The sequence below is a fragment of the Nicotiana tabacum genome, chromosome 19 (assembly GCF_000715075.1).
Source record: "Nicotiana tabacum cultivar K326 chromosome 19, ASM71507v2, whole genome shotgun sequence".
NCBI lineage: Eukaryota > Viridiplantae > Streptophyta > Magnoliopsida > Solanales > Solanaceae > Nicotiana > Nicotiana tabacum.
In genome coordinates, this window is record NC_134098.1 from 68,315,175 (window position 1) to 68,341,766 (window position 26,592).

At 38.2% G+C, this 26,592-nt stretch overlaps 3 protein-coding genes across 8 annotated transcripts; 2 read left to right on the forward strand and 1 right to left on the reverse strand.

The window, feature by feature from the left end:
* The first annotated feature begins 1,592 nt into the window (after positions 1-1,592).
* LOC107792463 (DEAD-box ATP-dependent RNA helicase 24) lies at positions 1,593-7,042 on the forward strand. Of its 2 annotated transcripts, XM_016614675.2 has the most exons (5): positions 1,593-2,470; positions 3,498-4,726; positions 5,707-5,746; positions 5,968-6,367; positions 6,487-7,042. In XM_016614675.2, the coding sequence occupies exons 1-5, from the start codon at positions 1,858-1,860 to the stop codon at positions 6,536-6,538; spliced, it is 2,334 nt and encodes a 777-aa protein (XP_016470161.2). In that variant the 5' UTR covers positions 1,593-1,857; the 3' UTR covers positions 6,539-7,042. The 2 variants fall into 2 exon arrangements, 1 of the variants encoding a protein (XP_016470161.2); XR_012702736.1 differs by lacking the exon at positions 5,707-5,746.
* Positions 7,043-7,554: 512 nt separating this feature from the next.
* Positions 7,555-20,525, forward strand: LOC107792465 (uncharacterized). Of its 5 annotated transcripts, none has more exons than XM_016614680.2 (8): positions 7,555-8,009; positions 8,099-8,188; positions 13,524-14,330; positions 14,461-14,615; positions 14,720-14,790; positions 16,999-17,067; positions 19,502-19,602; positions 19,831-20,326. In XM_016614680.2, exons 3-8 carry the CDS (start codon positions 14,295-14,297, stop codon positions 20,122-20,124), a joined length of 726 nt encoding a protein of 241 aa, XP_016470166.1. In that variant the 5' UTR covers positions 7,555-8,009; positions 8,099-8,188; positions 13,524-14,294; the 3' UTR covers positions 20,125-20,326. The 5 variants fall into 5 exon arrangements, with proteins under 5 accessions (XP_016470166.1, XP_016470163.1, XP_016470162.1 ...); XM_016614677.2 differs by lacking the exon at positions 13,524-14,330 and adding an exon at positions 20,345-20,525 and having other exon boundaries at positions 7,741-7,965; positions 14,438-14,615; positions 19,831-20,158; XM_016614676.2 differs by lacking the exon at positions 13,524-14,330 and having other exon boundaries at positions 7,741-7,965; positions 14,438-14,615.
* A 722-nt stretch (positions 20,526-21,247) lies between these two features.
* Positions 21,248-25,495, reverse strand: LOC107792462 (pentatricopeptide repeat-containing protein At1g02370, mitochondrial-like). The gene is made up of 2 exons (XM_016614674.2): positions 25,091-25,495; positions 21,248-23,089 (listed from the first exon to the last, which is right to left on the reverse strand). Exons 1-2 carry the CDS (start codon positions 25,358-25,360, stop codon positions 21,854-21,856), a joined length of 1,506 nt encoding a protein of 501 aa, XP_016470160.2. The 5' UTR covers positions 25,361-25,495; the 3' UTR covers positions 21,248-21,853.
* Between the last annotated feature and the right edge of the window lie 1,097 nt (positions 25,496-26,592).

Consider the following 26,592-nt stretch of genomic DNA (forward strand, 5'->3'; position numbering starts at 1 on the left):
TTTTGCGGTTCGGTTTTCGGTTTCGGTTCGATTTTGAATACCCCTATCGGTCCATGCGCTGCACCTGTGCCCATCTCCCGCTCTTGCGTTGCCCACTTCGCACCTGCGCCTTCGCAGGTGCGCCCAAATGTTACGCATCTGCGACTCGTGGCTCACACATGTGGCCCTTTTCACGTATGTGCGATTGCACCAGATATCAGCTGCCTCATCATTTCATCCAAGTCTAAACTCGACCTGTTAACCATCCGCAATCCACCCGAGGCCCTCGGGACCTCAACCAAATATACCAACACGTCCCAAAACACATCACGAACTTAGTCGAGCCTTTAAATCACATCAAACAATGCTAAAAATACTAATCACCCTCCAATTCAAACTTAGTGAACTTTGAAACTTCAACTTCTACAATCGATGCCGAAACCTATCAAATCACGTCCGATTGACCTCAAATTTTGCACACAAGTCACATTTGACATTACGGGCCTACTCCAACTCCCGGAATCGGAATCCGGTCCGATATCAAAAAGTCCACTCTCGGTCAAATCTCCAAAACCTTCAAATTTCTAACTTTCGCCAAATGACCCCGAAATGACCTACAGACCTCCAAATTCACTTCCGGACATGCTCCCAATACCAGAATCATCATACAGATCTATTCCTAGGCTCGGAATCCCAAGCAAACATCGATAACAGTGAAATATACCTCAACCCACTTTCATGAAATTCTTCCGAAATTCTAACTTCCATAATAGGCGCCGAAATACTTCCGGGTCATCCAAAACCCGATTCGGACATATGCCCAAGTCCAAAATTAGCACACGAACCTGGTGAAACCTTCAAATCCCGATTCCGAGGTCGTTTACTCAAAAAACACACTTTAGTCAATTCCTCCAACTTAACGCTTCCGAAATTAGAATTTTCTTTCCAAATCAACTCGAACTTCCCGAAATTAAATTCCGACCACGCGTACAAGTCATAATACCTGAAGTGAAGCTGCTTAGGGCCTCAAACCGTTGAACGATGCGCTAAAGTTCAAAACGACCGATCGGGTCGTTAGACTTCACTAATAAGGTAAAAGTTTAAACAACCAACCAAGTGAATTACTAAACTTTCCCACTATAATAATTATTTTGGTTTTGCAACAAAAGCTACTTTCTGGTATCTTGTTTTGTTTATTATGAGCAGATTTGAAAGTGGCAGGGCACTATTATTTAATAAAAAATTAAATAAATATTGGAGTGGGAATTGAACCCAAGTAGTGCATTAAAAGTCAAATTGTGTCCCCAAATCAACCAATGCAGTTGCTTAAATTTTGAATTTTAGCGTGTCAATCAAAATATATATATCTATCATTTAAGCTCTCTATATATATATATTCCAAAATTATCGTGGGCTTGCGACTCCTACCTTATGGGTAGGTCCGCCTCTATTATGAGTATTTTGATTTTGATGATTTTTTTTAATACTATTATTAAAGCGAAAAAAAAAATTAAAAAATTACATTATTATGCTTTCTATTTTATTTTCCAAAAAGAAAAATTGTCCCTAACCTGTGTTCACCAAAGCCAACCATTTCCTTTACCCGTAAACATAATTCCCACCAAAAAGGATTAAATTAAACAGAAAAAGAAAAAAATTGCCCGTGGGCCGACCTTATTTTAGCCGTCGCTCGCTGCTCATATTAGCTTCGATTAGCGGCAAAAATAGGCGTTTTTGAAGCAAAGTTTTGATAAGCAGGAATGTTTAAAATTTAGTTAGGTTCCCAAGCTCTGTCCAAAATTCGTTAGCGAAACTCTATCTCTACATTCCGTTTTAGGGTTCAGTCAAACTAGGGTTTGGACCTTGAACCAAACGGAGATGTCGAAGAGAAAATTCGGATTCGAAGGATTTGGAATAAATAAGCAAACGACGTACAACTTCGAGCGAAATCAAGCTCCTCAGCGACTGTACGTCCCGCCGTCGTCACGCTCCGGCGGTAGCCACGACAATTACGAAGACACCGACTTAGATAACATCGAGTACGAAGAACACGATGCCGTCGGAGAGGACAACAAAAACGTTGGTGGAGGAGGAGGCGGCGGCGCCGAAGATGATGAGATTGATCCGCTCGATGCGTTTATGGAAGGGATTCATGAGGAAATGAAGGCGGCGCCGCCTCCGAAGCCGAAGGAGAAGCTTGATAAGTATAAGGATGATGTAGAGGATGATCCGATGGAGAGTTTTTTGAGAGCGAAGAAGGATGTAGGGTTACAATTGGCTGCTGAAGCTCTTAACGCTGGTTATAATTCGGACGAGGAGGTTTATGCTGCGGCGAAGGCTGTTGATGCAGGATTGGTTGAGTATGACTCGGATGATAATCCTATTGTTGTTGATAAAAAGAAGATTGAACCTATTCCTGCTTTGGAACATAGTGAGATAGACTATGAGGCTTTCAACAAGGACTTTTACGAGGAAAAGCCTTCTATTTCAGGTACACTGAGCTTTGCTTGTTGGTTCCTCCTCTTGATGTTAGTCTTGAGGTTAACTTATGGCCCACAATTTAACTCCATTCTTCAGTTGGTTAGAAATAAGATAATGTGCACTGATGAGACAAATTAAGAAGGAAGAAATGGGAAAATAAAGGCAAATTCAGGGTTTTATGTTATGGATGCTGGGTACTACTAGACCAGATGCGCGACACTTGCTAACTCACTATAATTATTAGATTTTTCTTGTTTAACTGTGCGTATAGCAGTTCAAGCATAAGACGGTGTGTGGGGCTGCACCAGCTGCCCTCATGTTACATCTGCTTATGGAGAAAGTAGAGCTACTAAGTTTTGTTTTATGAGTCCTGCCTCATGATCTTACAGTCCTGGTGGTCTTTTAGAGCTTGTTATAAATAGTGGCTTCTAGTTTGTCATGTAAGAAGTGCGGGCAGTGGACGAAGATATGATGTTTCTAGTTTCTTTTGGTGCGAGATGCAGTTTTCAGTTTGCTCCTAGAGCTTTGGTCTAGTAGTAAGCTCAGCGCATGATGTGTGGGTTAGGCCCACGTCACCGGTTAGAAAGCCTGATATTTAAGTGGAGGGGGGGGGGCTATTAGTCACTGACTTCCAAACTGTGAGCTAACCCTTAACGTTTCCCTGGTCCTTTAAAATGATGAATCCATTTTAGAATTTTGGGTTGGAGGCATGATATTGTAATTTGATTATGGGGTTGGAGCTGATTCCCAGTTCAGATTATATTTATTGTCCCACATTGTATTCGTGTGCTTATATCGGAATAGAGGAAGTCCTTTTTGCTCAGAGGCTAGGAAAGGCAGAGAGAATCCCTAATAGAACATCTGAAGTACAACTTGGGTGTCAGGTTTACTTATTGTTTAGTACAGTCAATGAGGAGCTTAAGCTCATCACAGTTATTGCATGTAGCCATTATTGTTTTGCTAGTTCTTCTTTGGATTTTGCACGTTATCTGTAACACTATTTCCCTTCAGCCAAGTTAACTCTTTTCTCTATGTAGGTATGAGCGATCCGGAAGTTAATGAATATAGGTCAAGCTTGGCAATTCGTGTATCAGGCTTTGATGTTCCAAGGCCTGTTAAGACATTTGAAAACTGTGGTTTTTCTGGTGAGTTGATGAAAGCTATCAGTAAACAGGGATATGAAAAGCCCACACCAATACAGTGTCAAGCATTGCCGATTGTGCTCTCTGGGAGAGATATTATTGGTATTGCTAAAACTGGGTCTGGCAAGACTGCTGCTTTTGTGCTTCCTATGATTGTCCACATTATGGATCAGCCTGAACTTCAGAAAGAAGAAGGTCCCATTGGAGTTATTTGTGCACCTACTAGGGAATTAGCACATCAAATATTTGTGGAGGCAAAAAAATTCTCTAAATCGCATGGTATCCGTGTCTCTGCAGTTTATGGAGGAATGTCTAAGTTGGATCAATACAAAGAACTAAAGGCAGGATGTGAGATTGTTGTTGCTACTCCAGGGAGGTTGATAGATATGCTTAGAAAGAAGGCATTTACAATGTTGAGGGCAACTTACCTAGTACTAGATGAGGCTGATCGGATGTTTGACCTTGGTTTTGAGCCTCAGATAAGGTCCATTGTCGGTCAAATTAGACCTGATCGTCAAACATTGCTCTTTTCAGCAACTATGCCCCGTAAAATTGAAAAGCTTGCCAGAGAAATATTGACAGATCCTGTAAGAGTTACCGTGGGTGAGATTGGCATGGCTAATGAGGATATTACACAATTAGTTCAAGTGATTCCTTCAGATGCTGAAAAATTGCCTTGGCTTTTGGAAAAGCTCCCTGTACTGATCGACAATGGTGACGTTCTTGTCTTCGCTTCGAAAAAGGCAACAGTGGATGAGATTGAATCTCAACTGGCTCAGAAGGGATTTAGAGTTGCAGCTCTCCATGGTGACAAGGATCAAGTTTCTCGTATGGAGACGCTGCAAAAGTTTAAATCTGGCATATATCATGTTCTTATCGCAACTGATGTTGCTGCCCGTGGTCTTGACATCAAATCAATTAAGTCAGTGGTGAACTATGACATAGCTAAAGACATGGACATGCATGTTCACAGAATTGGGAGAACAGGTCGTGCTGGTGACAAAGATGGGACGGCCTACACTCTTATTACACAGAAGGAAGCGCGTTTTGCTGGTGAACTGGCTAACAGTTTGGTTGCTGCCGGTCAAACTGTGTCCATCGAACTAATGGACCTTGCTATGAAGGTACTTTTATGTATTTCTTTTTATTTTTCCTTGAAATGAATGGGCTTAGCATCCTATTTTTTTGGTTCCGACTCTTAAATTTGACTAAGTGCGTTATGTACATGACATTCACTGCCACTGTTAAAGAGTGTGTGTTCGATTTTGTCGTAAGTCCCAATAGCAGCAAACATGCAAAGGGCTCCCTATGTGCAAGTTTTCTTAAAGTAGCTGCCTCCAAATCCTCTCCCCTCTAAAAAGGACGGACAAACCAAGAAAACAGGAAGCATTTTTCTTTTGAAGTCAAAATTTATAATGGCATCCCTTTCGGAGATTCTCTTTACTAAGAAAAACTATGATACAAAGAATAGAGAAGCTTTTTATGGTGCCTGATACGAAATATGAGACCAAGGATGCAATGTTGTTATAGAGGTTGACGTAGGACATTATCAAACTATCTCCAACAGCCTCTCGTTTATCCTCTTCGTGTTTTGCTTGTTCCTTTTGACTAATGTGGTAATTTTCTTATAGGCAATGAGGTAATCTTGTCAAGTCTTATATGACATCTTATTCGTCTTAGCATCCACGTTCTTGCAACACATGTTTTTCGATGCGTAATATTCACTCCCATATAAAGGTGCTAACCTTGCAACTGTTGTATAAAACTTTCCTCTTATTCAGTGGGTATCTTTCTATCACATATCAAATGGGTAGAACTTAACTAATTCAACCATCCTATTTTGACTTTGTGTACATCCTCATCTATCATACCATTCTCTCGGAACATCGAGCCTATACATCTGCATTGCTTACATTTAGACACCTCAATTGTGTCTGATTGCACTCCAACTTCCTTGTTTATATGCTAGCTAAACATGCAGTGCATTATTTCAGACATATATTGTCATTTGCTGCTCCCCGTTTTGTGCTTTTTGGGTTGTTGCTTAAAATACTCAGATCTTATTCTGTTTGGATGATTGGATTTATTGTGTGTAAACTCTTAGGATGGGAGGTTCCGGTCCAAAAGGGATGCAAGGAAAGGAGGTATGGATTTATTCCTGTTGTTGGTCTTACTGAAGATTTACCCCAAATAATTATGCATTTATGGGCACTGACTATATTCCATGTAGCAACTGTTGGGTACGGATTGTGTTCTGCTGTTCCCCCCCCTTCCTTTTCCTTCTTTAACAAAAGAGAAGTGGGATTTCCTCTAAATTCTTGATTGTCTATCCAAACTACTAATGAGAAGTTACTGTTTTTTTCAGGTGGAAAAAGGGCCAAAGGAAGGGGAGGAGGAAACAATAGAGGTGTACGAGGTGTGGATTTTGGTCTAGGTATTGGATACAATGCTGAATCAAATAACCCTCCCCAGAACGCTGCTCCAAGCCGTTCTGCAGCAGTTAATTCCCTGAGGACAGGCATGATGGCACAATTTAAAAGTAACTTTGTTGCTGCATCGTCAAATTCTCAAAATCAAGGGATGAATAACACAGCTGGTGCATATCCGAACAAGGGAATGGTCTTACAAGGCTTTGTCTCTGGTGGGACAATAGGTGGAGAAAGTAATGCTTCCCGTATTAGTTCCACATTTGCTGCTGCTACACCTGGTGCATATTCTTCTAGTCAGCCAGCTAGAGATGGAGCAAACCAGAAGAGTTCAGAGAGGTGACTATACCTTCCTTTTCTATTATCAGGTTTATCAATTAGTGTAAATGAAAGTAGATGAACATTAAATTAATCAAAACTGTCAAACTCATTTTACTTTTATTTTTTCACCATTGCAGTTCAAAAGAGAAGTCTAGAGAAAGACGGAGGCCTTCTGGTTGGGATCGTTGATTTGCTATTTAGGGATACCGGAATAATCAACTTGTTCGCAAATGAACTTTTCCTTTCAAAGTAACCGTGATCAGTTTTTTTCAAGTTCTTTTTTTCTTCTCTGTGTTATGTTGCATAGTTATTTCTTTTAGACTTGTGTACTTGTAGTCTCTGATTCCATTCCTATGATTTTGGTGACACAATACCATAGGATATACTTAGTTTACGGAATATCCTGGTCTAAGTTGGCATAGCTTTTCTTTCAAACTCATCATCTCGATCGAGGAAAGGAAGGGAAGATTCATCGATATATCCATAACAAGTGGCGAGAATGGAAAGACTGATCAGATTGGCGTCAACTGCGGAGCTGGTGGGGGAGAAGTGTCATGATGATGGTTTGTGTAGAATGATTTTCATTGGAGATGGCGGGGGAGAAATGTCATAGGGCTTCTTATAGGTTGTGTAAAATGATTATTTTCCAAGCGTGTGTCGTATGCAGCATTTGATTGTTTTGATACGTCAAAATTGTTCTTGTAACTTTAATCCCATCCTGGTCCTTAGAAAATTTTAACATAGGGCTATACTAATAGTGGAATAGGTTAAAATGTAAATTATCTACTTCGGCTGTAGTTTCAATTGCTTTGTTAATTTGTGCCACTTATGGATTATATTGCTCGCATACTCTAAAAATTTTGTCGTACTTGTGTCAGACCTTCTAAAAATTACACTAATTTTTTGGACCCGAAAATCATAGCTTCTAGATAAAATTGATTTTGATTTGGTCATCAGAGTATCTGTTAATAGAGCACGTAGTGTAGATTGATAAACATGCATAAAAAACATGCATAAAAAGCAAAAGGGTTCAACACATTTCCTTTTCTATTCTCTTCTGGAACGACCAATTCCCTTATTTTCCATTCTCTTCTAGAAGGACCAAGAAGCAATCGGCTAGCCGAATGAGTCCAATCATATAAACAAAGTAAATAATTTTGAGCCATATAAACAAATAAATAATTCTAAGCCCAATGTAGTCCAACGCATAAAAAATCAGCTCCAAGCCCAATATTGTATGAACCTGATATGAGCTCATTCCTGTATAGCCATCAGATTCTCACATGCGTATGCATCTCTTTTATCCTCAAAAGCGTAGAACGTGTGTTTTAATCTCTTCAGACAAAACACACACTCTAAACCTAGCTTGTCTTCTTCTTCGGAGTGTTTTCTAGAACCACCGGAGAGCCACCGTTAAGAGCCACCGGAAATTTATTAGAACCACTATATCCGACACCGACAAAGGGAAGCTATTTTCATTAAAAAGAACATTGGCGGGAGAACTCCGAGAGGGAACAAATCACAGTTCACCTGAAGGATGCAGAGAATCCACGTGTCAGTGAGAGTCAGGCCTCTCTCGCCGGAAGATGCAAAGTCCAGCCCCTGGCGAATTTCCGGTAACTCCATCTTCATTTCCAACTAGCCCGCCAATATCAATTTGGTACTCTCACTTTCTCTTCTAGGTTTTCTCCCTTTTCTTTTTATGAACTATTTTTTCTCAATGTGCAACTTTTTTCTTTGGGTTTGCAGATAGAATTTTCGAGGAGGAATGCAGAACACTTGAAATCTACAAAGCTCAAGCTGAAAATATTGTTTCTGCCGCAATTCAAGGATTTAATGGTATAATACGCATCTTTTTTCTTATGTTTTAGCGTTTGTTGTAATTTTCGTCTCGTCTTATATTTCCCCCCTATTTCTTCCGGTTCAAGTTTGGAATGCAGTATCCCTTTTCTTTTACCTTTTTAATATAAAAACACTTTTAACTTTTACTATGTTTGCTCCTTAGTAGTGAGATGTTTCGTGGTTAAAAAATTAAGATCGAACTCGGTGCAGTTTGGGAGGCATATGAGAAGCTTTTGAGGCCACCACAGGCAATTTTTTCCCCCCAGTTTAGTGAAGGCAAAAACAATGCAAGGAGAAGAAGATTTGAAGATTCATGATATCTATTAGGATCGGGTTACCGGGTAGTGCGAAATTTAGCCAAACAACGTTATAATGATAATAACAAAGACAATGCAAGTTGATAATAACGACAATTAAAGAAGATAAAGAAGACACAAATTTAACGTGGTTCGGTCAAGGTGACCTACGTCCACAAGCGGAGAGGAGCAATTTTACTCTACCAACAAAAGTACAAAAGAGAGTACAAAATTAGAGTAAATACTCTAATTAGTACCAAATACCCCAAGAGAATAACCTCACAAGATCACTCCAAAGAAAGGGTTCACACAAGTATTTTCCAACACTCACTCTCTTACAAAATACTCTATAATGAAATAAAGGAGGAGAAAGAAAGACAAGAGTGAAAAACTCTTGAATTGGTGTGTTTTCAAATGAGGAGAAGCTCATCTATTTATAGCAAGATATCATTGGCCTAATAGTGGATATTATGTCATGACAAATGTCACGATCCACAAATTTTGTTATAATGGATATTATGTCATGGCAAATATCATGAAAATTTGGCCATATTACAAATCTCAACCTTGGCCTAATTTCGGCTTATATATAGTAAATTTGCTCCACCTTCTCCGCAAAAACCCCAATGGGCAAAATCATTCTTCATAAATGCCAATCAAGTTTAGGCAAAGCTTGAACTTGGACAGTGGAAGAGGTTTTGTGAACATGTCAGCAGGATTGTCTCTAGTGTTGATCTTCTGAATATAGACTTTTCCTTCAACAATGGTTTCTCGGATGAAATGATACTTTTTATCAATGTGCTTCGTCCTCTCATAATACATTTGATCTTTAGTCAAGTGAATGACACTTTGACTATCATAGAAAATGGTAATACCACTTTGGTGTAAAATGAGTTCCGCAAATAGATCCTTCAACCATAAAGCTTCTTTGATCGCCTCGGTCACTGCCATATATTCTGCTTTAGTAGTAGATAAAGCTATTACATGTTGTAATGTAACTTTCCAACTAATAGCGCAACCACTGATGCAAAATACATAGCCTGTCAATGATCTTCTTTTTCAAGATCACATGCATAATCTGAGTCTACAAAACCAACCAAAGTGTTAGTATTTCTCCCAAACTCCAAACATGTGTTTGAAGTACCTCGCAAGTATCTGAGAATCCATTTCACTGCATGCCAATGTGCTTTACCAGGGCAAGCCATATACTGGCTTACCACGCTTACTGCTTGTGAAATGTCTGGACGTGTACAAACCATTGCATACATAATACTGCCGACTGCACTGGAATAAGGAACCTGTGCCATGTGCCTCTCTTCTTCCTTTGACTGCGGGGATTGAGCAGCTGATAACTTAAAATGAGCAGCAAGAGGGGTACTAACTGATTTAACATCTTTCATGACAAACCTCTCCAAGACTTTCTCCAAGTACTTCTTCTCGGTCAGAAATAGCATGTTGGCTTTTCGATCTCTTTTGATCTCCATGCCAAGAATTTTCTTAGCTGCTCCCAAATCTTTCATCTCAAATTCACTTTTCAGCTCACTTTTCAAATTGTGATTTTCTTCTAAATCCTTAGCAACAATGAGCATGTTATCAACATATAATAATAGGTACACAAATGAACCATCATTTAACTTCCGGAAGTAAACACAACTATCATACATGCTCCTCGAATAATCATGACCCAACATAAAGGAATCAAACCTTTTATACCATTGTCTTGGAGACTGCTTTAATCCGTACAAGGATTTCTTCAACAAGCAAACATGATCTTCTTTTCCTTCAATTTTAAATCCTTCGGGTTGATGCATGTATATTTGTTCCTCAATTTCGCCATGTAAGAAAGTTGTCTTAAGTGCAGTGTTTTAAAAGGCGTGGGCGTAAGGCGGGTCGTTTTACATATGCCTCAGCGGGGCGTAAGCCCCATAGGTATTTAATTTTTAATATTTTATAAAATAATATAATGACAATTAATATTTATAAACAGGTAAAATTGCATAAAAATTGAAGAAAACTATATATATGTGTGCTCCATCCCCACAAAAAACTAATCAAAACAATCTATCATACGTTACTTACAAGCACAAGTAATTTGAGTCTAAAAGAATAAAATTTTCTATATGGAGGAACAAAAAGGATGATTAACCTGCAATTTGAACTTTGAATTTGCTGCCATGAAGAAAAATGTAGTTCTCTTTGTATTTGTAAAAAAATTTAAATATTCGTTGCTTTTGGGAGATATTAGCAGACTAGCGGACAATATAAAAATTTGAAAAAACCATGAATTAGGGCTTAAATCAATAAAAAAGGTCTTTACTTTTATTTAATACTTTTGAGTTTCTTTTTAAACCTTTTGAGTAATTACCAAACTCACTTTTGAGAATTTAGGTATTATATGAAGGACTAATTCAACAAATTTTGTTTTAATTTGAAAAAGTCTCTGGGGCTTACTCCTTACTAAAAAAAACGCGCCCCGAACGCCCGGGTGTACGTCCCGAATGCCCGGGCGTATACTCGAACGCCCGGGCGTACGCCTCAAATTGCGGGGCGTACGCCTCTTGAGATTTTCGCCCCACACCATCGCCCCGGGGCGTTTTTGGTATGCCTCACCCCGAGGCTCGCCCCAGAAACGCCTTTTAAAACAGAGGTCTTAACATCAAGTTGTTCTAATTCCAAATCATACATGGCAACGAAGACAAACAAGACACAAATAGAGCTATGTTTAACAACAGGTGAAAAAATTTCATTAAAATCAACTCCTTGTATATGACTATAGCCCTTTGCAACTAATCGTGCCTTATACCTCGCATCTTCAACCCCTTGAATGCCATCCTTTTTTTTGAAGACCCATTTTCAACCAACAATTCTTTTTCCTGATGGCGGCTTCACAAGAGACCAAGTACCATTCTTGTAGAGAGACTCAATTTCTTCATTCATTGCAATTAGCCACTTGGCTGAGTCAGCACCAGAAACTGCTTCTGAATATTTTGATGGTTCTCCAATTTCTTCAGTTTCCTGTGCAATTGTAAAAGCAAATACAACATAATCTCCAAACCTTAATGGTTGTTTACCTTCTCTTCTTGGTCTATGTTTGGCTATAGAATACTCCTCATCTTTTGGTTCAACTTCAGGAGTCTCAACTTCAAGAATTTCAGCTTCTGGCTCAACTTCAGGAGTTTCAACTGTATTTTGCTCCAAAGTTGATGAGCTTGGCTCAGAAGGAATGCCAATCTCAATCTCCACCTGGTTCTGTGTACTCTTTTTTCTTTATCTGTATTACAAGAACTAGAAGACTCTTTTCTAGAATGTAACATAGAGGATTCATCAAAGGTTACATCTCTGCTAATTATAAATTTTAGTGCCGTGGGATCAGGATATCATAGTCGGTATCCTTTCACCCCAGATGCATACCCGAGAAAAATGCACTTTTTAGCCCTTGGCTCTAATTTTCCATCATTTATATGCATGTATGCAGGGCAACCAAATATCTTTAAATCAAAATAATTAGCAGGAGTACCTGACCACATTTCCTCTGGTGTCTTAAAGTTTAAAGGTGCAGAAGGAGCTCGGTTGACAATATAACAAGTTGTAGAGATAGCTTTTGCCCAAAAGGCATTTGTCAACCCAGTATTTGAAATCATGCAACAAGCCCTTTCCAAAAGAGTTCTATTCATCCATTCTGCCACACCATTTTGCTGAGGTGTCATTCTCACAGTACGATGTCAAGCAATTCCTTCATTCTTGCAAAATTCGTTGAATTCATCATTACAAAATTCCAAGCCATTATCTGTTCTAAGCCGCTTAATCCGTTTTCCTATTTACTTCTCAATTAAAACTTTCCATTGGTTGAAATTTAAGAAAACATCACTTTTATTTTTCAGGAAATAAACCCAAACTTTCCTTGAATAATCATCAATGAAAGTTAACATATACCTGGCACCACCTTTTGATGGGATACGTGAAGGACCCCAAAGATCTGAATGAAGGTAATCCAAAGTACCTTTTGTTCTATGAATCGCTGGAGATTTAAAGCTGACTCTTTTCTGCTTCCCGAACACACAATGTTCACAGAACTCCATATTTCCGGTACTTTGGCCACATAAGAGACCTCTTTTGCTAAGGATGGATAGACCCTTTACACTCATATGCCCCAATCGCTTATGCCACAATTTGGTGATGCTAGATTCTGATTTCTCTGATATTGAAACTGCAACATCACCTGTAATAGTAGATCCCAAAAGAGTATACAACGTACCAAATCTGCGTGCTTTCATGATCACAAGAGCACCATGAGAAATTTTCAGAACTCTACCTTCACATGTGTACTTGCACCCAAGAGATTCTAGAGTGCCCAAAGAGATGAGATTTTTCTTCAAGTCAGGAACATGTCTAACATCGGTGAGAGTTCTCACCACACCATCGTGCATTTTGATTCGGACTGTACTTTTTCCAATAACTTTGCAGGCAGCATTGTTGCCCATCAAGACAACTCCACCTCCAATAGATTCATATGTAGTAAATAAATTCCGATTGAGACACATATGATAAGAACAACCCGAATCTAAAGTCCACTCATTGTTAGATTTGAAACTATTATTAGTTGCTAAAAAAAATAGTTCCCTCAGTCTCATCAGCAGCTACACTTGCTTCGGTAATGTCAGTATTTTTGTGCTCATTTTTCTTTTCTGTATGCTTTTCTTTGTTTTTCAATTTAAAGCATTCAAAAATAATGTGACCTTTCTTATGACAATATTTGCACATGACATTTCTGTATCTGGATTTTGACCTTGATTTAGGTTTCTCACTACTTGAATCTTTCTTATTGGATCTACCTCTTATGAATAAGCCTTCCCCTTGGTTCCCACTAGTTTCCCTAGTAATATCTCTATCTATTTGTTCTTTTGATTTCAAAATAGATTTGATATCTTTATAAGAGATATTATCCTTTCCATAAAGCATAGTATCTCTTATATGTTTAAATGACTGGGGTAAGGAAACAAGCAATAACACAGCTTGATCTTCATCTTTGATTTCAGCATCTATGCTACTTAAATCCATAAGAAGAGAATCAAAAGTATCAAGATGTGTAAGTATAGAGGTACCTTCAGCCATACGAAAAGTGTAGAGTTTTTGCTTTAGGTAAAATTTATTTTCTACTGTTCTTTTCATATATAGGGTTTTAAACTTTTTTCATATGCCTTTGGCTGAGCTTTCTGCTGCAATTTCAAGCAAAACCTCATTTGAAAGATTTAAAATAATACATGCTTTTGCCTTTTTGTCTATGACGGCAAACTCCTCGTCCGTCATTTTATCCGACATCTTCTCCTTTCCTTGCAGTGCCATATCTAAGCCATCCTGAATTAGTATAGCTTCCATCTTTAATTGCCACATTCCGAAGTTTGCACTTCGGTCAAATTTCTCAACATAAGACTTTGTTAGAGTCATTTTGGCTATTTAAACTAATCCGGTTAGATCTGGCTCTAATACCCAATTGTTAGGATCGGGTTACCGGTTATTGCGAAAGTTAGCCAAACAACGTTATAATGACAATAACAAAGACAATGCAAGTTGATAATAACGACAATTAAAGAAGATAAAGAAGACACAAATTTAACGTGGTTCGGTCAAGGTGACCTACGTTCACAAGCGGAGATGAGCAATTTTACTATACCAACAAAAGTACAAAAGAGAGTACAAAATTAGAGTAAATACTCTAATTAGTCCCAAATACCCCAAGAGAATAACCTCACAAGATCACTTCAAAGAAAGGCTTCAGATACAGTAACAAGGCTGCCTCTGTCGCTATTATGTTCCAAATTGGTGAAAATGCTTCTTATCATAGAGTAAGTGGCTTCAGTACCTGTTCCCTTTCTCTTTCATGTTTTTCCTTTTATATTTCCCTCTTCCTGTTAAATATTATGAAATGCATATGAGAATAACGTCTGAGAAGTTCTTGTACTTTATAACTCCAAGATGGGAGGGTGTGAAGAGGGACCGGATACTTGCACGAACAAGACATGCAAGGGCCACGAAGTTGACCTGATGCATTTCTCAATAGGAAAGGCAATTCCTGGAAGACTATATGGAGGCAACCTGGTAGACAACAGTGAGGGAAATGGAGCTGACAGGTGAACCAAGTTGTTCTGCACTTTTTGTAGCATTTTACGGTGCATTTTGTGCCATTAAATTTGTCAAGAAGTACTAATTCATACCTTTTGGCACACTAGGACAGGTTTGGTCATTTGGTTGATCTATATGGTTGGAACCCACACTGCCGTTATTTAGATGGAATCGGTCCTTCAGGTATGATTTTGGAAATATTTTTAAGGACGCTTCAAGCTTTTTCTCAACATCTGTAAATTGGATAGGATAGATAATAGTTGAATGGTATCGTTGCATTCTATTGTAGTGGGACATGAAAATTAACATAGAACTACAAAAGACTCATCAAGTAGTGAGGAAGTCGTGGACTTATGCATATTAGTTGTATTTATTATCGTGATGTGCAACATTTTGACCTGAATTTTGGTATAGATCTTGTATTGTTAGGATTAGGACAAGCCTTTTGTTTTACAACACTAGTTTTTTTTGTCTGTGTTTGTGTGTCGTTCTGTGATTTTTGATTTTGTCTTCTCTCATTTTTGAACTAAGTCTGTACTGAACTCTCCTACCCCACCCCCGCGCTTAAAGGGAACTATTGCTTAATAGTGTACAAATGTTTTGGTCCTTCCTTCACTGAGTATCAATGGGTCTACTTTTCATGAGGAAATAAATTGCAAATAAATAGGGTTGTTACATTGTTTTCAACAACCTGCAAATTTTGTTAGGAAAGAAAGGGACCTCTCACTCAATTCAATAACATGTTCCAGGGCATATTATTTTAATAATAATGTTCGCATTTGACCAGGCTTTTTGGACGTTCCATGATTAAACCGACTAGCGGCACTTTCGAGATGCCACCTTGTTTATAAATGTAAAAAAAGTCTTTTCTATTCCATTTGACTCGGGGGTCAGGGACCCTCCAACAGAAACCTCGTCTTTTTTGTCGTCGATAAGTTCTCCCTCAGTGCCCTACTAAGAAATACTAATTGTTGAGAGACTGATTTATGAAAGCCCGGTGAGGCCTCAACCGGCAATGTTGCTTCGTTCTGCGGCGGTTTTCAAGCTAGCACCCGTTTTAGCATATCATCTCGCTCGATTTCAAAAAAAAAAAAGAAGACGTTTTTGATTATTTAGTTCTATATCGAAAACGAGCAGTTGATCCCACGAAAGCAACGCTGGCTTTGTTGCGGGTTCAACTGGAATTGTAAGAAGTGAGGTAAATTGCCTTTCTCCCCACCGCATATGCCTCCTTTGCTTATGCCACTGGTGATGAACTCACTATGGCTATTCAACGTCAAACTCAGAGTTTTTCTTACTACATAGGCGGCTAAACGAAGCCCCAGTCTTGATTTGTCAAACCCCAACCCCCTTATTAGTAGCCGAAGTAAAGGCCAGCATGAGATCAAAGTCACTTGCCGTCCGTTCGCTCTCTGTTCAACAAAGGCCATCGATATTCCCTTACTTCTCAAGTTTTGAATTTTATGAGCCCTTCGATTGTATCCCATAATAAAATCTCTCTGATAAACATCTTGTCGATGATTCGATTTTAACATATTATTTATAATCTTCGTGTGCGCTTTTCGCCTGCCTTCTTTGCGTAAAGAACTTAACTCATCTGAAGTTAAGAAAAATGAACCATTTAACCTTTTAACCAGTGTATGCTAAGTTGTGGCAATAAGAATCTGAACTTTCTGAAATTGGAACCAGAACTTGAATAGGAAAACAAGTGGACACACCCGCAAGGAAACCCATCTAGAAACCAGCGAGTTGCCTAAAACCGCCCTTGTTGTCTTGCTTGCTTTTGGATAAGAAAGACTAGTCACTTTAACCTACCTTCCTAGCTTTAGTTGCCTTAAAGCTTGTCTTTCTTTCAGAACCTTGTTACTTTTAAGCTGTCTTTTCTCCTGAGGCTTTCGGAGAGTAAAATTGACTGGGATGTAAGATAATTCTCTGCTGTACGGTAGTGCAATTTCCTCTTGAAGAATATACAGAAAAATGACCATCACTGTTCTTGATGGTTGAATTCTAATACGGAGCAAGATATATCGTAGGAGTAAATACATCTCAATTGAAACATGGTGGGTTTTCACACTCACATTGATCACGTACATGGTCACCGGTTCTCACTTTGACCGCCAAATATTGTAGCAGCTGTTATTTACTTATTAATATGAACAAAATCTGGTGGAAACTGCAGCCTATCTGCTTTCTAGATGCAGGACATGTCGTTCTTCTTTATTTTCTTGGTAGGTATTTGGCAATTAGCTGATCTCAAGCTGAAAGTGTTGTTGGGAAAGCCATTTTAATTTCTAGTATCCAGACTGCAGAATTCTATTGCATATGTTTCAACAGCTTTTTTTCTCCTCTTTTTCTCTGTGGTCTGCCTATTGATTTCTCCTTGTATAACAGCGAATGATTCTAGTGCACAGAATGATTGGAAAGGAACTTGGTGGTACAGTAGCTTGACTCTTCACTCAGGTAAACGAACATATGGTTTCTAATCCCTGAAATTTTTGTCAGGTCTGTACATTTTACTTGTCTTTTCCAAAAAAATAAAATTAAAAATAAATAAAGCTCCTTTCTTCTCTAGCTTATAGTATGAGGCATAAATACATTAGAAGTTGAATTTTTTATGAACTAGAAGTTTCAAAACATGCATACAGGAATAGAACAGTCCGGATACCATACTTGTAGGAAGTTACAAAAGTGATCATAGAATAGAACAAATCTTTATTTTATTTGACCTGAAACATAGAAGGGTTCACAAGCAGATGGTTCTGAGTGAACAGGGAAATACAACCCACTTCGATTCAGATAACAGTTTTTAAAAACCGAATGATAAGCCAACTTCCCCGACTTTCTGCACTACTGCAACTCAATTGGCTGTTTTGACATCATTGATCTAACACATTGATGCTGTAACGTCATCATCTTCTTCCTGTGTTGCACAAACTTCTCTCTTTCCACATTCTCAACTGAACTTCCACAGACACCACATTGGACTTTGAAATGGTACCATTTAAGGATGGAATGCTCATGGAGTAATAGCACTTCACTGAAATGCGGATGTTGAGATGGATGTGCGTACATGCCATGTTAGATAGAATTAAAAATGAAGTTATCCGGGACAAGGTGGGCGTAGCCCCTGTGGACAAGATGCGGGAGGTGAGACTTAGATGGTTCGGGCATGTGAAGAAGAGAGGCATTGATACTCCGGTGAGGAGGTTTGAGAGGCTGGCATTGGAGGGCCAATGGAGAAGTAGAGGCAGGCCGAAGAAGTATTGGGGATAGGTAATTAGGCAGGATATGGCGTTGCTCCAACTAACTGAGAACATGACCATGGATAGGAAGGTGTGGAGGTTGAGAATAAAGGTAAAGGGTTAGGTAGCCGAGTGTTGTCCTTGTTTGTAACCGTAGCTTTGATACATCACTTAGTGTCTTTAGTGTATTTTCGTATCCCTAGACTTCTGTTATTACTTGTTACTGCCTTTGTTTCGGTTTTCTGATTGCATTACTTAGTGTTAGTTTTGTATTTTCTCTTCGGTTGTCAGATTGGTTTGCTTATTATTGCCCCTCCTTTTTTCCCTTCCTGAGCCGAGGGTCTACCGGAAACAACCTCCCGGCCTTTTTAAAGGCAGGGGTAAGGTCTGCGTACACTCTACCCTCCCCAAACCCTACTTGTGGGACTACACTGGTTTGTTGTTGTTGATATCCTTGTTATATACCTTTTGAAATGTATTTCTTTTTACGAATGAAATATCTGAGTTGTTACTTTTGTTATACTTCACTTCCATATATATAGGTTGAGAACACCTAGACACTAGATTTTAGGCGAAAATTTTGCTCAAGGGAAGAATGAATACAGATGATTCATATAGTCAATCCCAACTAATTTTGGATGGAGTGATAGTTTATTGATTAATTGATCGGTAGTACTCCGTAGGAATCCAAGGGAACTAACTTTGAACACAGTAGTAAATTCATCTCAACATTTACTTCTATCCACATAGATCTTTCCAGAAAAAATGCCGAGACTAAATATATTTTTGGGACTAATTGCAGAAGATGATAAATTGAGAACAAAAGTAATCTTTTTTTTTGTTGTTGGAAGCCTATGTCGAACATGAACAAACATTCCCAGGAGCTATATGTCCATTAGTTTCTTTTTGTTCCTACCACATGCGGTTTTGTTGAAATAGCAATTTTATCAGTTAAGTTGTAAAAATCTTAGTGAAGTTCTTTTCCTCATCCATGCTAATCCAAGGATAAGATAGAGACTCCGTACACCTTTCCTGCATTCTAAGATAGCATAGCTAAAGACTGGGAAGATTTTCTGCTGTAATCAGTAGAGATCTCTATGCCATACCACAGAAGAACAGTTTAGATTCCGCTGAGATAGAATGCCCTTTTAACTTAGGTATCTGTGATAAACACAATAATGCAGGGAATAAGAGATATTTAAATGTTATGTGTAATGATGTCCAAGTATACATGATTGTCATACGGTAGCGACGTTTTGGAAGGCTGTATTTAGAGTGAGGAGAACAGAGTGTATTCTTTACATGACTTCCTCAATTACCTATAGATTCAACAAACGGCTGAGTTTTTGTATCCTTAGCTTTGTACATATATCAGCACCATCTTGCGGCTGTTTTCCAGTAAAATCTCTTACTTACCAAAGAAAGAATGAGAGGCAAATAACATGGGTCTCAGCCAGTGCCCTTGTTTGTGTTGTATATATCTGTATTGCTCCACTGTGGCTTCGCATTATGAAGGCTGTTGACTTATCAAGCGAATTATGTTAGGAAGCCTGTGTAACAAAAAATTTGTTGTTGTTTGTTAGTTACTGTGCCTTACAGCTCCTTGCCTTCTACTACCTTTATTCCAACACTAACTCTTAAAGTTGAAACAGGTTTTGTTAAGGATGACAGCCCATATTCATCCAGCAATCAATCCGGTGCATATTATTTTGAATTTTCCAGGCCACTCAGAACAATGGATCGCCTTCAACAGGTAATGAAGTGCTAACCTGACAATAGTAATTGATGGAGAGTGCTGTTACAATTGAAAATCACTTCGACAGCAGACGTTGGAGTAGAACACATTTCCTTGCATTTTTATACAGAATTCTTTCTGCTTGCATGCATTTGTTATTTACATTACAACTCCCTTCGAAACCAGCTCTTTAATTTCTACTGACGCAAAGTTGATTAATTGTGGTTGGACGTGGACTTTTTACAGGACGCTCAATTCACAATTGGCAAAACAAGCAAGATGTCTGTGGCATTTTGGTACCCCATCGATGGAAAACCATGGCACGGATCGGGTCACTTTTCAGTTAGCTGCAATTGGATACCATTGGATATCTTGCCAGATGGTTCTGAGCTCACTGATGTGCCACAAAGAAGTCCTTGGGACACAGCTACAGCTTTCTCTCTTCTCTTTTCAGTAGTAGCTTTTTGTATATCCATCTTTGTTGGGCATAGAGTTTCAAGAACCAAGAACATCGCTTTTACACCAATGGACAATCTTTAGAACAGGGCCAAGTTCCTGCAGATCCTGGAACTAGGTAACACGTTTGCTTCTTTCACCTAAGATGTCTTTTGCAATTTACACTTATAGTTGGAGTTCATGATCAGATAACCTTTTTGCTTTTGAAGTAACGTCGATCAGCTATGAAGCTCATTCTTGACTCTATTCTCTTTTTGTGAAAAGGAAAAAATTACGACTCTCTCTCCCTTTTGGTTTTTGACAGTTTTCTCTTTTGTGTTGGAATGGCGTCAAAACTATGGTTGCTATGTGACTTTAGATCTCAAGACACAGTAGTGTAAATATCATGCAAATAAAAGGAGCAACTTGAAAGGCTCTTTTGAGAACTCTGTGTAAATCAAGTAACTATCCATTATTTTATCAATTTTGGGATCTTTCCATTATTATATATGTTATGAGAATCTAATTTTCCTTCTCAAGACATGCAATAAATTAGAGAAGAATAAAGGAAGAAAGGGCAAACTACTTTTAAAAGAAACACAAATACAGCTTTCCTAGATTAAAAAGAAAAAATGATAGATAAATCGCAATTGTGTTCGCATAATAGGCAGAGAAAAATATTTAGCCTGTGCACTGATATTAAAAAGGTCTACGATATGAATTGTAAGTAGAATAACAACCCAAAAAAAGTAATATACAATGCACAAGTTATATACATCACTGTTAACCAAATTTTAACTGTAATTAATAATTCCTAGAATATTATAATGATCTCATTGCGTAGATACTATATATCTTTTTATAAAGTTAAAACAGTGCAGCTACATTTTTGCATCTTCCTCTGCAAGGACTAAGTTGTGCATAAAAGTCGGTAAATTTTTCACTAGGACTTGTGTGTGTGTGTGTGTGTATATACACACACACACTTCTGTATATGTATCATTTGCTGATGGAACTTAAACTAATGTGAAATGCCAAATGCCACCAAGCTGTAGGAAGAAAGCTGGCAACGCATGAACTAGAAGAGCAGAATTACTATACTACAATGCCATAACATGAATCCAGAAACTGAAAATCATTATATTTAAATGGCAATGCATGAAATTTGAAATAAAGGCGGAAAATTAAATGGTTGAAACTGCCAGCGCGTGAAGAATATTAATCAGTTGAATAAGAGCAAATTTTCTCTCAATAAAGACATGAAATTACACAAACCTTGCTAAGACAATGTTTAAGCAGTGTTCCAAATAGCGAAAAGAGCAAAACAGTGAAATCTATGGAACTTGAAGAAAAAGCAAGAAGTGAAGCCTTCTTTGAAATGAGGCACACGATTTAAACAAAAAATATTAAAAAATGCCAAGCATCCATAATTTTAGTACTATAATCAAGCTGCTATTAAAATAACTAATTTCAACATCCAATATACAGTAATGTCAATATTGGTCCAACTCCTCAAAGTTGAGCTTCAAAGAATCGCTGCTTTTCTTTGGATTATTTTGCGCCTCATTACTTGAAGCGCACACTTCTCTGAAGCACATGGCCTCACCCATGAAGCGATAACCGCTTCCTTCAGATTACCTTGCTTTAAGCGACAAAGCGGTGGCTTTTAATAACACGTCATTTAACATGTCAAGTTCACAGAGGCTGCGCTAAGACAGGTGCATGGAGGAAAGATCTTGGAATCCTTCATGTACTTCTTTAAAGATATAGAGGCACGTACCTATACAAAAAGAGGATGGAAAAGAAACAAAACCATATGGGCATATCCTTTAAATTATTCAGGACAAACCCTTTTAAGCAAGCCTTCGAGCTCGCAGCTCATTTCAATTCCATCTTCCTTAATTCTCACTAGCATATCGTCTGCTGTTCTGTTGGCAGCTATGTAAGTGTGAAGCAATGAACTATATATACCACTACTAAGACAATTCAGCTTTTTCAAATACTTGTAGAACTCCTCAGCACCACCAACATCTCTCTCTTCTACAAAATACTCGAGAAATTTATTTATTGTTTCACATTTTGGTTGCCACTCATTCTCCTTTACAAGGAATACAACTGCTTCCAGGCACTCCATAGCAAGATCGATTCGACGATGCCTCAAAAAGAATGCTATGAACATTTCCCAAGCCAAGAAGAAAGGTCCTTGTGATCGCTTCAAAGCACGAAGAAAGAGTTCCTCCGCATCATGTAGCATGTCATTTCTCAGACAAGCACTAATGACATTATTTGGCAGCCTCATAGTGTAACTAGGGCAGCTCAATTCCCATTCCTCATAGCATTTCTTTAAACCATCCATGTCATTAAGCTTACTGAGGGACTGAAACATGACAAGATAACTAGAATTGGTTATTTCCAAGAAACCAGACTTTAGAGAATTCCAAATACGATAAACCTCAACAAGATTAGATATTCCGGCATGCAAACTAATCAAATAGTGGTATGCCTCACGATTACGAGGTCCCATCTCTTCCTCAAGCTTCTTTAGAGCTAACTCAGCTTTGTCATGAAGCCCAGCCTTAACATAAGCAACAGCCAAGTTACTATATATGGTCCAATCGCACTCCTCTACATTCTCCTGCTTTATCTCCTCAAAGACTCTTTCCACTCCTTCTATATCATCTAAACAAGAATAGCTATTCATCAAGATACTATACGAAAATGTACATAGTGGAACCTTTCTACTCTTCATTTCCTGTACCAAGGAGGGTACTTTTTCTGGTTGCCCTAGTCTCATATATAAGGACATAAGATTGTTGAATGTCCATGAATTAGATGCAAAATTCAATTGATCCATTTTCTCAAAGAGGGACAACGCCTTGTCTGTCATTTTTTCAACACAGTAGCAATGCAAGAGTGCTCCATAAGTGCTTTGAATCTGCATCGAAGGTGAGAGGCTGCCAAAGTAATTTTCAGCTGCCGTTATTCCTTGAACTTTTGCTATGAGATCTAACCGTACTCCATAATCACCAAACGACAATTTTATACCTCTTCTCTCCATCCAGTCCATTATCTGCATCAATACATTGGAAAATTCAAAATCACTTTGATGTGGATATACTCCAACTGGAAGACATAACTTAACAATGTCTGCACAAACATATTTCTCGCAAGCAGTTGATAGAAACATATAATGCATTTGTGACAGGAAATCCATCTCCTCTCTGGAGCATAACTCCAAACTTCTAACTAGAGCTTCTTTTTGTTTTTTGATGTAGATTCATTAAATGGCATCAAGAAGATGCAAAAGAGTATAAGGATAGAGCTTTCAGGTTACAAAAGAGATTTGATTAGCTCCAGTTACCTTATGTTTAGGGAGCTAACAAAATCCAAATATTGATCAATATTATTTACAGGGGTCAGTTTAGACCAACTAACGATATTTGCCAGACATCTAGCATTCAAGAAGTAATTAGGAGTTGAGATTCCACGAAAACATCTTCTATTCCTCTCTGTCCATAAGCACCAAAAGATACATGCTGGGATCCTCTTCCAGATTTCATTGAAGGTTTTATCAACTCTCCATAGACTCCAGCTTTCAAAAACCTCCTTAAGACTGAAAAGCATTACCCAACTGAGTCCAAAAAAGCAGTAGAACATATTCCATAGGTCAGCAGCAAATGTACAGTGGAGAGGTAGGTGACTTTCTGAGCTTTGCTGACACATGTAACATCTGTTAGCATGCTGGAAATTTCCTCTGATGAGGTTATCTTGTGTTATGCAGTCGCCTTTTAATGCGATCCTTCTTGCATGTTTCTTCTGAAACTCAAGTCCTATGTGTTGCCTGCTCTATTTTTGTGCAATGCTTAAGTCTGGATGTGATTCTATAAGATGCAAACTTGGGAATTCTTCTCTCAGTATTGTTCCTCCTAACCATTTGTCCTTCCAAAAGCTTATATGAATACCATTTCCCATCCTGAAGTGACATTGCTGTAGAATTCGTTCTGTTGACCACTAATACTTTTCCAACATCCAACTCCATTTGTTCTCACTAGGGTTATAACATAACAATCAATTATGCCTTATCAGTTATTGCAAACTAGTTGGGGTCTACTATGAGAATCTGATATATACACTCCACTACATTCAGGGCATTCATTCCATTACATGCTAACAATTTGTCTCTTAAGACAAGCTTGTTGCTTCTTGATATTTTTACATCTTAGACAGAAACTGGTTAAGCCTGAAAGCATGCCCTGTGCAGTTATTCTTCAGAAAGGAAATGAAATGGAGGAAATAATGTGCCAATATACTCTTATTTTTTAAAAGCAATCAAGAAATTCACAACACCAACAGTTTTAAAACCCTTTGCGCTTACGAATTGGAAAAGCTGAAAGCTTGGCCTGCATTCTTTGAGTAGCTTACCATTGTTCATACCAAGTATTTTCTCTTCCCATGCCGTAAAGATTGTCATCCTAAACTTAATGTTCCAATTCCGAGACTATAACAATCAGGCATCTACACCTGAATCCCGAATTAGTTAGAGTCGGGCATATGAATCATCTACAACCATTCTACTCTATTTGGAATCACTTGATTTCCAATACTAAATAATTAGTCCTTCGGAGCACTTTAAGGTTCTGTGAAAGAATTCTCAAAATCTTGCAATTATCCCTACACTACACAAGTCTGGCAAATACAGTAATAAATTAGTCGGATCAGCATTATAGTATATTCATTCCATTTTACCAGCTCATTCATAATTTATCCTTTAACGCAATTTAAGGATTCTCTAAAATAATTTTCATGTGTGATATACACGTCTGTAACTAGACTAAAAGAATTCTTGGTAGACACCAAACCTGGAGCCCTTCTGGATTAGGTGATTAAAATTAGTTGATAAGCATCAAGTGCTCATAAGCATCTTAGGTGCTGAAGTTGATTTTATAAATAAGCAATAAAGTGTTTTCATAGAAGTGCTGAAACTGATAATAAATAAAACGAATTACTAAAACTTTTTGCAATTCAAACAGGGTTAGAGGTACTAATAATCAAGAGATTCTAGAGGCTAAACCTCAAGGGCATGTTGATATCGTCTATGTTTACGCAGCTCCTTTATGCATTTGTTCAGTTCATACTTCTTCACAACTCTGCCTTCTCTAATATACTCATTTATTGTTTCACTAACCGACCCATTTGTAGCTTCCAAAGCCCACAATCTCAGGTAGAGCCGCCGGTCTCCTTCACACTGCTCCTCCTTCACCGCCGCTGCCGCCGTGGTACATAGTCTTCTCAGGTTGACTGCTGCTTCCTTTGAAATCTGGCGGGTCAAACTCCGGATCATTTTGGCCCGATAACTTCCTCCTGCATAACTTCCAGCCCGCAGAAGATAGAAACCCCGCAAGGGTTTTTACTAGGGTTTATCATTTTCTTTCTTTCTTTTTCCTTTTTCCTCGTCCGTTCTTTCTATTTTTTGATTGGAGTAAAAACAATAAAAAAAAATAAAAAGGAAAGTCATCCACGATAAGTGAAGGGAGAAATGTCTTTTCACCAAAATTAGTTCTGTCTTTATTTGTTCCAATTTATCCACATCTATTATGTGTCATATATAAATTAAAGGCAAAATATATATATGCCTACTTAAACTTGTTCAATATTGTCACTTAGGATGGCTTGTACCTATTACATAGGTTAACTTCACTCCATACGTGTCTATCAAACACAAAAACTTTGACATGTCAAAAAATGTGCATTCCACTTCTTTTAGGCGCGTGACAAGTTAAAATTTTCAATTTTTCTTTTTATTTTTTATTTTTTTAAAATTATTTTTACAAAACCACCATATACACCATCCCACCGCCTCTAGTCCATCATCGTCGTTCTCTGAAAAGTCTGCCACTGTTTTCGTTTAATCTTCTTCCATCTTACATTTTGCCATTGATACTACCCCAAATTGAAATTTTCAGTAATTACAAACGAATTTTCAGGAAGAATAAGATAAAAAAAATGAAACAAAAACAGACCGAATTAGCGGCTAACAACTTGAATCTATCCAAATCAAGAAATACTCATCAAGTTTTTCGAAACTTTGTCTTTAACGGGATATAACAATATTTTGTTCTTATGATAAGAATCTATTAATAAATGATATATACCAAAAATATTAAACCAAATATCTTGCCAAAAATTTATTTTCGATCACTTCTCTGTCACTCCTGGTGAAGGAAACTACAAAAAGATGGACATCAGAGCTAAGAGGTACGACTAGACCATGGTTGAAGTCGCTAGAGGAGGAGATGGAGTGGTGAGAGATAGGGGTTAAAATAGTGGTGACCGAATTCCGACCAGTCATCGCAGACGACGGACCTGACGAGAGAGAAGAGAGCAAGTAACCAAAATGTAATCTTTTCCTAAAACTATACCCCCATCTATGTCTGCTACTTCTACAATATGTTAGTTCTGAAATTTAAAAAAAAAATAGGTAAAGGGAAGGGAAGAAGAAGATCCTGGTAAAAAAGAAAGATGGGTGGATGGGTGGGGGTTGTAAAGACGCACAGGGGAGGGGGTTTATCTCTT